Raw genomic sequence first — 15,515 nt, 5'->3', positions numbered from 1 at the left:
ATGCAAGAGCGTTCCCCAAAGTGGCTTGCCAAAGCCAGGCGGTTACTGGCAGAAGTTCAGCACAGTTTCAAAATCTGTGCACGTTTACGTGTGGCAACCGCTTCATAACCTTACCACTGTGATCAAAACCGCTTGAAATAACTATAGCCGGTGAGTTACCGTGTGGCGGTGTCAGAGGCCCATTACATGCTAAGCTAAGCAAAGCTAATTGCCTCCTGGCCCTAGGTTTATATTTATCATACAGACATAAGAGTGATTGATTTTACTATCTACCTTTTCTAACTATTCCTGTAAACTCAACATAGCTTTTATTTAGTCCTGAGGGTGTAGGTCAGACTGAAGATAAAGGCCAAGAATATTCTGCAGCAAAAGCGTGAAAAGTAGACAAGCATGGCAACAACAAAGTTTTTCCAGAACAGAAAAACAAAGATCAACACAAAGCAAGCAATGGCATAAGGAATTGGATGTATGAGTTTGATAATTTAATTAAATAATAAATAAATACTGAACTCAGGTAAACTTCAGTTTATTGAGTCAATTTCCTGTCTTTAAATTCCCCCCACAAAACATACATACATAAAGTGATTTATCTCTATAGAAACTCCATACTGTATAAAAAAAACTCATTAGTGAGAAGTATTTGTAGGGTTGTCTATCAATCCTTATTTCCCTTTGAAGAGATATTTAATTTATTTTATGTTATGTTATTTGGGCAATTTGTCTTGTATAGAAATTTGAGTTTGGGTGGGTGACCAGAGAGCTGGGTGAACAAAATCAAACTGTGTGAATGACTGTGAAAACCTGATTTAGAAACATGAATTTGGCACAAATGTACATTTACAATAAGCAGCTTCATTACACGTAAGACACCACAAAACATGTAGGATTCTCAATGTGTCATAGTAGAATAAACTGTGCTATACCTGTTTAAATCTCTCTTTTGTTCTTAAATAACGTTGTTATACACAGTAATAGGGGATGCTGTCCATTAAAATCATAATATAAGATACAAACCTAGTTCTGGTTTAAGTTTAACCACAACAACAATTACAGATTTCTGAAGCAAAACTAACATTTAATAAAATGTATGTATCTATGTATGTATGTGTGTATATATATATATATATATATATATATATATATATATATATACACACACATACATACATACATACATACACACACACACACTCTTGCTTAATTAAATATGCTACTCAGTATACAGTATATTTAAAAGAAATGTTTTGGCATGGATAATCACAGTTTATATTACAGGGATAGATCAGAGAGAAAATCCTACATGTCCCATCGACAATAATACATTCACATGGATACACAGCAAAAATCTCTGTCTTATCAAGTCATATTTGTCTATTTTCTGTGCTCTAAAAGTCCTATTTTCTGAAAACAAAAATCAACATAAAATACTAAAATCATCAAATTCTTCAACATACTGACAATGGGTTTAAAATAAAAACCACTACCAGATTTTCTTTTCTTTTTAAAAGAAAATAAGACTTTTAGAATTCAATAACCGACAAAAATCACTTTTTGAGGTAGAAATTTTTTGCAGTGTAAAAGCAGACGTTCATTCATGACATGAGCAGCAATGACAGCTTGCACAGATACAAGCAGCAGCAATACAACAAACTCTACACATTGATCATGGCCAAGTTCTTCAGTCACAGTGTGACTTTAGTGCTAATTAAGATCATTACTTCTCAAATTACAGTTTCATGATGTCTATTTAAGCAAAAATCAGGGTATGTCCCCTCTTTACGAGAGGGCCAATTGAGTCACACACAACCACACCATTAATAGTTTGCTGTTTTTTTTTCATTTGTTTGACTTACTTTCTGCCTCTGGTCGAGTTATAACTCCCTCCATATTTCTTCCGATTAAGGATGAGAGCAGCAATTTCTGGCACGTAGCGAGCAAACATGGCCTACATGCATGAAAAAGAAAAAGAAAAGGGCATGCAGAGAAGGTTCTACTGCGGCGGAGGCAGTAGAGCCTCCTTGAATACTTACTTTCTCCCATTAACCGCACTATAGGAACCACCATATTTCTTGCGGTTTCCTATTAACTCTATGATTTCAGGGACGTAGCTCGCAAACATGGCCTAAGGAGAAGATAGGAGACAGAAGAAGAGACTAAAAAAAAGATAGGCAAAGAAGAGCAGGTCCTCTATTTTTAAAGAAATATGTCTAAGAGAGGAACACTACTGTGTGTGCAGAAGTAGTATTAGTATTTGCTAACAGGAAAAAGGAGAAAGAAAATAAAAAAGTTCATCCAAATAAGTCGACTGAATGTAGCCTGAAGTTATATCAGTTACATTCAAAATATCAAGAAAAGTATGAAAATGAAAAAGGAAATTTTAAGCCAATATTTACGGATATATTGGAAGAGTAAAGGAGAAAAATGACAGCTGATGAGCGATATGTCAATCTGTGACAGAAAAATAAAAATTATAAAAATCAAGAAAAAGCCTTATGTGCCATGTTTCGTCCAACAAACACACGTCAGGTTGATTTGGATAGCGCAGCCAAATGGATGGCAGACATTGACTTAACTCTAATGGTCTACACTGCTGCACAACGACCGGAAGAACTCGGCTGGATCCTATTTAAGTGTCAGTGTGAGGACTTTAATTTAAAATATATTTGTCTGCTATTGCCATTTTACAAACTAAAAAAAATAAAAATTGTAAAATGGGCACAAGTGCAGTTTCACAAATATTCCAAGAGAGTAAAATAAAAACTTTGAATGCTTGCATCTTTTTCATTATAGTTGACTGTAATAAGCATGTTTTGTAAAATTTTAATCAAGCAGATAAATGTGGATCTTTAAACCGTTAACTTCCTTTAATTTAGGATTCATTTAAGTGTAAAAATGTATTGATTGAAAGTTAACTTTGGCTTTCAGTGGACATAATATGCCACTTAAACCTCTTTTATACTCAACTCTACCCATATTACAATGTGTCACCATGCTGTTATGAATAATACTTGATGAATGAATACTTGAATATGATCTTGAAATGATCTTTGGCTTTACTCTTTAATCAGATAACTCAGGTCTGTAGTAAATCCCACACAATGTTTTCTTTAAGATTAAGGATTTATTTAATCATCATATCATTATTTTGTGAAATCTCCGCTACATGCATTTCATACCCTAATATGCCTTTAAATGAAGAAACTGAAATAACGTCGCTACATCCATCAAGCTAGGCTATAATAAATCACATCTGTATCATTGTGTTTGTTGGAAAGAGGGAGGGAGGAGGGTGAAGCCACCTGAAATCGCAGTACTTTTACAGTTAATAACAGATGCAAAAAATCTCAAATATTCTACATCTCATATGAGAATGAATAAATAACAGAACAAAACGTCAGCATTATACCTGAATAAATGCTGCAATACTGTGGACAACTCATACAATACAAGACATGCAACATACTGTGGTGATGTGGTGAGCCACAAAAACACCTCAGTGTAAACAACAGGTGAAGGGCGTCCTGAGTTGAGAGCACGTCCCATGCGTTTGTAACACCTGGCGGGCTGTGATGATTGGTTGCATGGAGGATATTAAGCAGGAATAAGTAATGAGAGGGATTTTTACCAAACCACCGAGGATGAAGAAGACCATGAACAGGCGACCCAGGGTGGTTTTTGCATAAACGTCTCCATAGCCAACAGTGGACATAGTAACCATGAGTAAGTAGACACATTCCCAGTAGGAAAGTGCCTGGGAATTTTGGAAGTTTTCCCAAGGATCCCCTGAGTTTTCCACCTGGAACAGAGGTCGAGATTTGTACAACAACCAGGAAAAAGTAAGTGCGTAGTATGAAAAGTATGAAAAGTAAAAACTAAATCAGTACAAAATGAGTGTTCATTTGCAATACCAACATGCTTTCACAAACTTAAATGGCTCCCACTAACTTACCAAATGAATGAATCCTGCTGCAGTTAGCCATGTACTTATGAAGATTGAACACAGGTTCACAAGCTTTATTGAGTTGCTATTTAAAAAAAGAGTCAGACAACAAAGTTTGAGTTGTTAATTCTTAATTATTACATTGGTATAAGGAAAATATAGGCCAAGATGTCAAAACACGTTGCTAGATTCGAAGATAAATGCTCTAAAATGCTTTCAAATTGTATTCAGTCAAGAGAGTGACGTTGTGTAAAGGAGCTACAGAGAGAAATTGTTATTACATTACTAATTATGCTAAATTATAAATAGAAGTTCTAAAAAGAAAAAGCTTGACTTTAACAAAAGCATGCTGTACAAATCCTCCTTAAAGCTATCGCATTTAATGTAATGGAAATCATTTTTTCAACTAATAGTATAGAATTAAAGTGCATACGTATTATTTTGTCATAAAAAAAGATGTAGTGTACAGCTCCATTAGTAATTGAAACATGTATTTTCACGAGTTTGCTTACATTTCCATTCAATTTCCACACAAAAAGTATCTTATGATATAAAAAACATGAGTAATGTAAATGTAAACATGCACTTTGTTAGCAAATGTCTTCCTCACTATGTATGTACTGTAAGTACTGTAATTTTATATGTGCGACGTTCTTTAAATAATACAGTATGTCGTGTATGCAGTACAAGTCCTTGCTTGACCTCTGTCCTCTCCTACTCTGTGTTCTGTATTTACCTTCATCTGAGTGAATGAGAGAAGAGATTATTCTAAAGCATTTTGTTGCGCTATAAGCTCTTCCTGACATCTGTGCAAAAAGCTTTAATTCTGAGCAGCGAGGAGACAAACAGAAAGCTGTTTTGTTCAAAACTCCATCATATAAGTACACATTACTGACTGCAGTACTGAGGAGTAAAGTTAATATTAATGTTTATCAAATCAAATGAAAGCAAGTGCTCATGCTTATGTAGCTTCAGGGAAAACATTGCAAAAACGTTTCCCCTAAAACAAACAAACAAAAACTATATTCATGCTTATAACTACAAAAACGTTCACATCACTGTGAACGTTTCACACCACTTTACATGCAATGTTCACACATAAAACTGCAAACTGTCTGCTACATTGGCAAAAAAAAAAAATATATATATATATATATGAATACACTTACCTTGTCTTTAGTATATTCAAAAACTGTAAAATTTCTGAGAACTGTATCAACCTTAAGGCCCTTAAAAACCTCAAGCCTGTGAGAAAAAAAAGACCATAAAGAAGTTATCAGAGGTGATTAATAACAATTGAAACGACATCAAAAGCAATTCGACCTTACAAGAACATCATACCTTTCATACTTTCCTCCATGTTTAGCAACTTCATTGGATTCATATTGTTAGAAAAAATAAACTCCAACTGATCAAGCGATACTATCCCTTACTGTATCATAAAAAGAAACTTTCTGGAATACGTGAGGAAAAAATGAAAACAAGCTCAACATCCCAGATATCGCTTCACCAACCCACAACTCTTTCATCTCACGAGCCTCGGGAAGCACCGGCATCTACCTACACGTTTCATTCCTGCTGGATGAAACGTGGATGAGATGAAAACCTGGATTAGAGACAGGTGGACACTGTCAAACCAAACTCCATGATTAAACAGACGTGACGTCAAATCCTACATGTGAGGGTATTTATGGGAAGAAAAAAAAAAAAACTTGTGCCAGTTGCCAAGAGTTCAAGGACGGCAAAACACCAACAAAATCAGCAGTGACAACACCAGCCTGAGCTCCTCTATACGATCACTGATTGTCTGCATCACATCATCATTTAAGCCTCATATACTTGAAATCACAACCTCATTATAACCAGTTTACTGTTGTTTCTGACAGACAATCATCTCCTACAAAAACATGACTTATTAAGCAAAATAACAATTTTTTATTGTTTATGTTTCATCATTTAGGTACACTGCGGTAAACTACCTGCTAAATGGAACCTCCCACCTGAGTTTAAAAGCCAAATGATTCCTTGATCTGACTCAGAAAAAAAAGCAGAATCCACTGCAGTGCCGGTGCGGCATGAACAATTAAATGCCACTTCAGCCAAGAGTGAGCAATCAAGTAAAATCCATTTCTGCATGCTGTAATCCAGCAGACAAATTTTCCTGCTGGAATAGATTTGTGTGAATGCAAATACAAATCAAAGACATTACAGGCAATCATTCAGCCAGGAAAGTATAAATAAATAATCTTTTATGAAATGACGTGAACTGTGGTGTGCCTCGCCAAAGCTCATCTTTCATTTCAAGTGAGTGTTTGCCAGATGGGGTGCATAATACAGAGCAAATCCTAAACCTGAACCTGATCCAGCTGGAGTCCAAATACCTCTGGACACGCCAGCCTTCCGCTTTAGTGGAGATTCCCCTCGTTCCCACGTCCAGCAGGTCTTACCCCAGTATGAGATTACATGGAAGCATGCACTGAGGCTGTAGCAGATGCTGTCCTGGTCTTCTTTCTCGCTGACCTGCGCATGGCTCATCCTGACTCTGTAGCCCTTCTGGAAGAGCTCCCCGGTCGATTTCTTGCGCCTCCTTGTGTTACAAACTGTCTGAGAGTGTGTGCCTCCATCAGGCCCCCTGTACACTAATATCTTAGTGGGAATCATGTCTGGAAATTACTCTTTGTAGGCAAAAGTTTCCAACGTTAAGTCCAAAAACAGCTTCACATCCACACCTTCACCATTCTGCATTCACGTTGCCAGCTACCATGTAAAAAAATATGATCCTCCTCCAAAAAGAGAAAAACAAGACAAAAAGAAGGTGCTCTTATGATATTAGCACCCAACAGGTTGGCGTCAAAAAGGACTGTTTTTTGACGAAGCCTTTTTGATCGGTTCACCTCAGACCTTCATAGCATCCTCGCTGTGATCAGGCGCATTCAGCAAGCTTAAAGCAAACCCTTTTCCCATCAGGATATTAGAGTGTAAGCTCCTTTAGGATTCATCCAGGGAAAGGAAGAGGCCAGACAGCAAGTCTGTCCATCAGCTGGCTTCACAGTGTAACCTACAACTCATCCCTATGACTCTACAACTGCTCTTGACAAAACAAATTTCATTCTCTAATCTTGGACAAGAACAGCATGTCTCGCCTTTATAGCAAAAAACAAGTCATGTGAATGGCCAGCAAAGCTGTGTATGGGAAAAATTACAAGCTTTGGCAACCATTTTATTTTTTCTATGGGTTTAGTGATTCTGCATTAATCCCTAAATTAATCACAGCTGATGTAATACCGCCATTGTAGTTGACGTGAAAGCTAAATGCGCAGCATGAAAAACGTCACTGCAAATAGAGAAAATGCAACAGCTGACGGAAACCTAAGTCTGCAAAGTCCATTTGAGCTGAAATGTAAAAAATTAAATTGTATGTGTCACTTCTGTTTTTGTTTTTCTAAAAAAGGAGGGCAAAGATTAGAGAAATGTATGAAAAAAATAAACAATTTTGTGACCGCAGAACATTTTATTTCACAGGTCATTATTAAATTATTATTACTTATTATTAAATTAAATGCTATATAACTGTAAATGCATATGAAGGTTTTATGTATATGGTTTGTGCTTATTTTAGACAAAATTAAAAAAGTGTTCAACTGGAACACTTCCTGAGTTGCTGCCACAGCCTAGAGCAGACCCCCAAAAGGATTGCAACTTAAATCAGATTAAAAGAAAGAAAGTTGCTACACAAAGTTATGTCATTCTTTTCAGACTTTTCAGGCTTCTCTTTAAAATGGACATATTGGAAATCAACAACTGCTCATAAACTCAACACAACAAACTAAACAAACAACTGTCAGAGAACTGTGTCTCACGTTCTTCCCTTAATCTAATTACATAGCTATTTACAGTAAAATCCTTAGAGAATTCAGAAAATTTCTGACCCCTAAGTTAGGAAGCACTGCTTTAAAGCATTTGCATTTGAGGACATTTCGTTTGGACAATTTAACCTAAAAAAGCTTCCTTCACTTCAGCTTAGGAAAAAGCTGCAACATGTGGCAACCAAAACATCAATATCTTATCTGGAAAAGTTATGTTTTGTTTACCCTGTGATATTTGAAAGAGTTGGACTATAGTATTTTCACTTTCAAAGTGAAACATGCTGTACTATGAAACATACTATTTCACACAAGCTTGTTTCTGCATGAAGGCATGTTCTATGCAACATCACAAACGTGTGTCATGCTCGCACCTGCAAGCCTTTCATGCATCAATGTTATTATGAGAGAATATTAGCACAAACAATGTGTGTATTTGTGTCGAAATGTTCAGACATGAGGATTGGCAGACTGGCAGATTGGCCGAGCACCCCGTGAAATATAGAGTTTTGATCAGAGGACGGGAGTTGGACAGCTGCTGCTGAGCTGGTATGACCTACTCACCTGTTTAACCTCAGTTTAACTAAACATTAAATCAGTCACTAATCCTCCACGACCAACTGCCCACTGACCATACTGACTGAGATTATGTCTGACAGAGAATTCTTTCCACTAGAATTAGATCTAAAATTCACAGGAAATATTAGCATATCTTTTAAGCTCAACAAAAATTACACAAAAGTATTCAAACCAGTACACGGTCAACTACATGCATGGATACTTGTTTGTTTTGCTGTCTGCTGGAGTCTAGCAGGATGTGCAGCATTTTGGTTTGTGTGAAATACAGAAAATAGAAGAACTGTTCAGCATGCATTCTTGGCGGAGCAGATGACAAGAGCAACACCTACACAAACGGTAGCAACCGAACAACAAGATGGGAACAGTAACAGAATTGCAGGAATGCTCACATTGTTTGACTCAGGAATTCTAAGAAATGCAGCCAAAACAATCATGTAGAGAAAATATTGCAATATATTGTGAATATTGTTCTAAAATAAGTGATGGGTTGGTCCTTCCTCCATCATATCTGTGACAACTTCTTCAGTAAACAACAACAGAAAGCAGCATCACACTGAGCAGCTGAATTCTCCTGTGCACTCAACTTACAACAACTCTAATTTGATTGACAAAATGTTTCCAGACGACAGACACTGCGTTTTTTTGGGCACAAGTTGCTCAATTGACTCAGAATCGGTGTTTGAGTTGTCCTCCATTATGCTTTCCATGCGGCTGACTGGGCCGGGCAAAGTCACGTGACTACACACGTGGTAGAATGTTTAGAAGAAAGTAGGCCTATCAACAGGAATAAATGATCGAAATTATCGTGATGGGAAAAATACATCGATAACAGCTTCAGAATTTCGATGTCGATACATTTTTCTATTAATCGTCCAGCCCTACATCATGGTATCTGTGTAGAAAAGTGAAGCGCAGGCTTTATCAGAAAAGAAATAAAAGCACTAAATAGCACTAAAATAGTGCAATAGCCAATGTGCGTGCAATGATTTAAAATAAAGTTGAAAACAGGGTACAAAAAAGCACATATTTTGAAATTAAGCACAATAAAATGTCCACAAGAAAACAGAGATTGACCTCATGACAAATCCAGTGGATACAGTGAATTGTAGATAAATAAAAAAAATATTGACTCATTTAAGGTTGTTTGCTAAAACTATAGAAATAAAATGGCCAATAGAAATGCATTGTTGCTAAAAAACCAATAACTTTAAGTATAATGCAACTAACAATGACATGGACACCTTATACTGATGCCCAAAACATGACAATACTGTCATACTCACATATGTCCACTAGATGGCGCCAGCAACTAGCAGTGGCTAGTTATACTTTTATTGTTTTTGCACCATAAATCCCAGTACATTAGCCCAGGGAAAAACACAGGCACGTTATGCAACTGTACCCATCAAGCTGTCATATTGACTCTAAGAGTGTTCATTGCTGGAGTTGGCTACACGGCAGGTTTGTTCCTAAGCTGACAGGAGAATAAAAAGCAGCTATAAAAACCTGTAATGCAGCAAAAAAGAAGACCCCCCTCTCCCCTTAATCCTGTAATTCCTCACAGACCTCTCCGAGTGATGAGCTTCACACATTTAGCAGATTGACTTCTATTCTAGCGCTCGAGCCCCCAACAAAGCCTATTACCTTTTTTTATCCTTTCGTGTATTTTTTGAACACAGGATAATTTCATCAGAGTGTTATTGCAGGTGTGCTGGAGAGGTAAAGGGCATGTGACACCTGCAGCACAATGCCCACTGCTCACAACACATGGCCAAAGACATGGGACCCATTATATTTCCCTTTAAATCAACTTGCATAAATGCACATTTTAAACGGCACACCAGATGACAGCCATACAATATTTGGTAGTGTTGTCATGCAAACAAGCATTAGTTTGACGAGTAAAGCTTATAAAGCTTTTTGAGTCACCATGCTTTTCAGTTTTTTATGTTGCTGTAGCAGAGTCTTTTAATTTGATGCACTATTTCCACAGTATTAGTGAGGATCATTCAAACTTTTCATGCATGTCATGCAATGTCCCATTAAATTCATTTTGTGACAAAAAATGTCAAACTTGTATGGCTGATAATGTAGGTGTCCCCATGTGAATGATCACAAAATACTAAGAGTTTTTTTTTTCAGCTTTAGTGACAGGCTGTGATTATCCGTTGCATTCACCAACAGTTGTTAGACCTGTTATATCCTCTGGGGGGAAGCACAGCCTCCTCCGCCAACCCAAAGATCCACAGTACAATGTATAGCCTGTGCGTGTGATGTGAGCATCCTTACCGAGCCAGCTCCTGTTCAGGTACACCGACACAAACACCGGAGGAACCGTGAAGAAGTCCACTACTGAGTTCACCTCCAGCCAGAACCACAGCTTGTCATTCGCAGCAATGAACTGATGGAAGTGAAGGGTCAAAGGTGAGATTCACAGTTTTCAGGTACACAGATAAGAGTAAAGATAAACGACAACTACATATTTTATTTTATTTATTTATTTTTAAATGTAGGCAGCTTCAGTTCTACTTACGCGGAGGCCAAAGTACAGCAAGAAGAACACGTTGAATGCCATGTCGATCTGCAACGTGAAGTCTTCATAAAAGTTCTGACAGGACTCAATAGGACTATTAGACAGAGAGAGAAACAAAGTATGTTAAGGTCTTAAAAAAATTGATGGTCAAGTGAGGAAAGGTTTGTAAAATGCATAGATGTCAACAGTATAACAAAAAGTATAAAAGATGCATTCTTCTTTTCCTTTTTCCATTTTTAAGATTTCCAAAAGAAGATGAACTTAAGTGTTGAAAAAAGTGCAATAGTTGGTATTTTCCAATGGTTCTTCTGTTGAGAAAAGACATGCATTTATTTTCACACAAGCAATAACTTGTCGAGACACCTGATTAACCCTTAAATAACTGCAAAACAATCTGTCATATTCCAGGTGCAAGATCACATCATGAAAACGGTGGCGTTTTCCTTTCATTTCAGATCTCATAGGCAACAAACATGGAAATGCAGAGCCAAGGCAGTAGTTTAAGGGTTAAATGCATGCAGGGTTCATGTCTTCTTTTATGAAATCAGGCAGCCATAGCAAATGCTAGCAATGTAGTGAAGTCTCACCCTCAAAAAGCTTGTATCTGGCACTAAGAATTCAAATAAAGAGAAATAATTAACCAAGTGAACGTGACTAACAGGTTAGTAGAATTATGTAATAAAAAGTATGACCTGGAAGTTAAAAGATATCCTCTCAAAATATGATTCACATCTAAAATATAAACACAGGTTAACTGTACATTCAAAATGAAACAATGCAGTGGAGAAAGAGTTAATTAACTGAGTGTACAGCTGTGAATATGTTTGATTAATATATAATCTAAATAGTTGAGTGAAACAAAAAAAATGGAACAGAAGATTTTTATGATGGTTAATTGTATTAGTAATGAATCAGTTAGTTGTTCGCCAAAAAAATTAATGTATAACAATTTTGCTATTGATTATTCATTTAACTTGAACCCAAACATTTGATGGTTCCAGACTCTCAAATGTGAGGATTTGCTGTTTTTCCAGGTTTGATATCGTAAACTCAATATCTTTGGACTGTTGGTCAGACAGACATTTGAAGACATCAACTTGAACTCTTGGAACCCGTTTTTTACTATTTTATGAGATTTGTTTTTACACAAAACGGTCAATAGATCAAACAGAACAATCATGTATGGATTAATTGATAATGAAAATAATCATTAGTTGCAGCCCTAAAGCAGTGGTTCCCAACCTGTGGAGGTGGGGGTGGGGGGACCAGGACACCTCCAAGGGGCCCCAAGTTAAAAAATGATTAACAGGATAGGAAAGCAAAAAATAATAATTCTGAGAAAAAACGTTTCGGAAGCACATTGTGACTTGCTCTCATTTCACCAGATCAGTCCAAATAAATGAATCTGAGTAGGAAAAATAACTCTTTGGCTAGGTTTTTAATATTCTTTAACATATGTGACTTTTAATGAGGGGCCACAAATAAATATTGCTTAATTTTAAAGGGTAACCAGATGTTGGGATCACTTCCCTAAAGCAGATGTTAACGTAAATCTAAGTCTTTCTTCTCTTCAGCATGTTAGCCAAACATTTCCCTCTCATTTAGTTACTTTGTTTTCATGCCTTTGTTCGTCTTCTACCTGCAGGATCCCTACACTCACATTCATAGCTTCACTGATGCAGACCACATCACTCAACAGCCACCAGCCATGTCCCCTGTGCTGTTTAATACCATTCGGATGAAAGCAAATTGCTTTTGTTATGTTAAAAAAAAAAAAAATCTAATAAACTCTGTTTGATAAATCACTGTCCTCGCGGAGTTGCAATAAGGCAGCATTAAAATACCTCAGGGATTAATTTTTAAACCGATCTGATGCACAGCAGTGACACTTGGTTGATCAGGAGGTCGGCGATGTGACTCAAACTATTCTCATTGTCCTCACACAACTATCACATCTCATCCTTTGTCTAATACAGGCAGTATTTATTAAAATCCTGAGCAGCAGACGGTAGATTACTCCAGCTAGACTGCATTATTTTAACCCTCAAGTGTAAACTGGACTTGTTCCACTGCATTTGATGTGCGTCTAAAAATGATCAACTTTTTGTAAAAGTTACTGGATTTTATACGCCAGTAAATGGGTACAGAAGTTTCTCACTATGTATTGTGAGTATGTATCCTAGGGGCTTTATGGTCACAAGAAAACGAAAGATATGTATTTACTTTTTGCATCTTCAAAGCAAAACAATACACACCCTGTTTATGGGAAAATTTTCTGAAAGGGACTTCTTGGCCTGCCTTTAAAAAAAGCTATGTAGATCAGTCACTGTGTTCAGTATATATTGTTCACAGTCTATGTTGAGCTGTTGCGGGTGCCGCACTAGTAGGAAGTTGTCCTGCGCATGTGTTACTCTGTAGGCTGGCTGGAGGTGTAGCTCCAGTGGTGTGTGACTGCCATTCTGTTATGATGCATCCTCGATGGTCCTTAAACCAAGTTTGAAGTAAGACAACTTGTTTCCATTCATTCAAACATCCAACAAGCTATTTTACAAAAAAAAACTTTTGGAAAACAGTAATGCACTTCATCTTTTGCAGGTGTGACGACCCCTGCTGTCGTGCGTTTGTTGTGTGATTCACCGGTGTCTCTGCTGACTCTGCATGTGCTCATTAGCCTGTGTATATTAACCTGGCTGCAGTGCAGCTCTGCTCTCTCTGCCTGCCTGCCAATTGCTGCTGTTCCAGCTCTCCCTGCGTCTCCGTTGGTTTGGTTCTGTTGTATATGCTTTGTCTGCATTTTACACTCACACACACATATCCATCACTCATGCACACTTACACCAATGACTATACCGACAACCAAACCCCACACATTGATCATCCTTTAAATTGGTCTAATTTGGTTTTATAAAATATATTTTTGGAAAACCTTATCATTGTGTGTCTCCTATTTGTTGTGGCCTAAAAGCCGGTTCCTAACACAGGTTATCTGATAGTGTAAAGAGAAATTGTTGATGTTTTGCTTGTACTCATTTATGTTTGGCTGCTTTTTCCTCCGTTTGTTGCATTTTCGCAGCTCTTCAGCAAAATTTTTATAATTATTTTTCTTCTATTATTTAACCTAAGAATTGAATTTAACTTAACTGCTACATTCAATGGTCTTGAATCTGAATAATCCCTCAAAAATCACAATTAGACAAAGATAAAAAGAGAGCCTTTTTTTAGGCATCTCTATGAAAAGTCTTAACGTTGGAAAGTTCTGCCCTCATTCGCGGTAATGACACGTCAGCCTGGCAAATCCCTGTCATGGCAGGGTGACAGACCATATAGCGGATGGCAGACCTGCGTTGTTAAATAATTGAGTTCCAGTAGACCTTGTTATAAAGAGGACTAAGCCTGTTATGGATCACAAACCCTCCCTGCTCTGGTCTCTGTCTCTCTCCCTCATTCAATTCAGACTCGGATCAAACAGGATGAGGAGACCTTAATGTTGTCTGATGACACTGCACATGATTTACAACCTTAATGGTCAAGAAAAGGCCACAAATATTACTTTAACCAGTTTTTTTTTTCATTATGCAAAATTATTATTTTAAACTCACCTTGATATAAAGCTTCACTAATAGCTAAAAGTTAAAACAGATGGACGTTTCACTCAGTAATAACTGTAACGCTGCATTCACACCAAATCAGGCGTTGCGGTGTTTAGCGCAGGGTTGTATGGTGGTGTGGTGGTGTCACTTAAATGGCCCATATGTGTCTATCGTGTTCCCCACTGCATTGTGCTTTGTCTGATCGGCGGTAGATAAGGTGATTGGCCACTGCAGCGTGATGATGGTTGCGTTTCTCCAAAAATAGATTCTGTTTCAGCTTCTTTTTTCCGTCAACCTGTGCGGTCCCCACGGCCACAGCCTACACCCACTACCCACATTCAAATGATGAATGAATAAGATGACTGCCGTTTTTTGCTGCAATGCCTGTTTTGCGGTGAATGCAGACTAAAACAAAGCTATAAAGTCAGTTACTAATGGGACATTTCCTAGCTGAATAATAAATGAATCCAAACAAACTAAGTATGGTGACACTAAATCTATGGTAGGTGAACTTTAATTCATAAAACAGTTATATGCCAGGCTGTGGATTTGTCTGCTTGCTGTGTAGTTTTTGTACCCCCTAGTGGCCAAAAATCTAGATATCATATGGGCGAAATCTATGAATGAAACTTTAAAGGTGCTCTAAGCGATGTTGGGTGACGTTACTTGTTGTTGATGTTCGAAGTATTGTCAAACAAAACTGAGGCTAGCTCGCCTCTCCCTCCTCCTCATCCCACCCCCCCACCCCCCCTCCCTTCCGCACACTAACCCGCCCCAACCCCCACCCCCAAATCCTTCTCGTCGGTTATTGGCTGGAACACTGTTTGTTATGTTTCGTGGTGCAGGTTGGCGCAGTTTGTTTTTGTTGCCGTTTGTGGAGCCTGGGCTGTCTACAGAGACCGCGTTTTTTTTACAGTCTGTTCATGGGACAGGCAGCTAGAAGATAGTGAGGAGATGTTTGCTGTATGTGACAAAAAAATGTTGTAGCCTAAAAAAACCGCGTCACATCA

The 15,515-nt window shown here is 37.6% G+C and overlaps 1 protein-coding gene across 11 annotated transcripts in view; it reads right to left on the bottom strand.

Annotated features, from left to right (window-relative positions):
• The window catches only part of LOC120550674 (calcium-activated potassium channel subunit alpha-1-like), a 96,692-nt gene that overhangs the window by 41,109 nt on the left and 40,068 nt on the right, over window positions 1–15,515 (bottom strand). For 8 of the 11 annotated variants that reach the window (XM_039787335.1, XM_039787326.1, XM_039787330.1 and 5 more), the window contains exons 4-9: window positions 10,916–11,009; window positions 10,672–10,783; window positions 5,110–5,185; window positions 3,950–4,025; window positions 3,626–3,796; window positions 2,031–2,122 (exon numbers count right to left, since the gene is read on the bottom strand). In XM_039787335.1, the coding sequence (XP_039643269.1) occupies window positions 2,031–2,122; window positions 3,626–3,796; window positions 3,950–4,025; window positions 5,110–5,185; window positions 10,672–10,783; window positions 10,916–11,009 (621 nt within the window). Of the gene's footprint in view, window positions 1–1,853; window positions 1,946–2,030; window positions 2,123–3,625; window positions 3,797–3,949; window positions 4,026–5,109; window positions 5,186–5,281; window positions 7,367–10,671; window positions 10,784–10,915; window positions 11,010–15,515 lie in introns of those variants that run through there. The other 3 variants (XM_039787327.1, XM_039787333.1, XM_039787334.1) reach the window with 3 other exon arrangements.

Source organism: Perca fluviatilis, chromosome 21 (assembly GCF_010015445.1).
Source record: "Perca fluviatilis chromosome 21, GENO_Pfluv_1.0, whole genome shotgun sequence".
NCBI classification, from domain to species: domain Eukaryota; kingdom Metazoa; phylum Chordata; class Actinopteri; order Perciformes; family Percidae; genus Perca; species Perca fluviatilis.
This window is presented reverse-complemented; position numbering and strand designations above follow the sequence as displayed.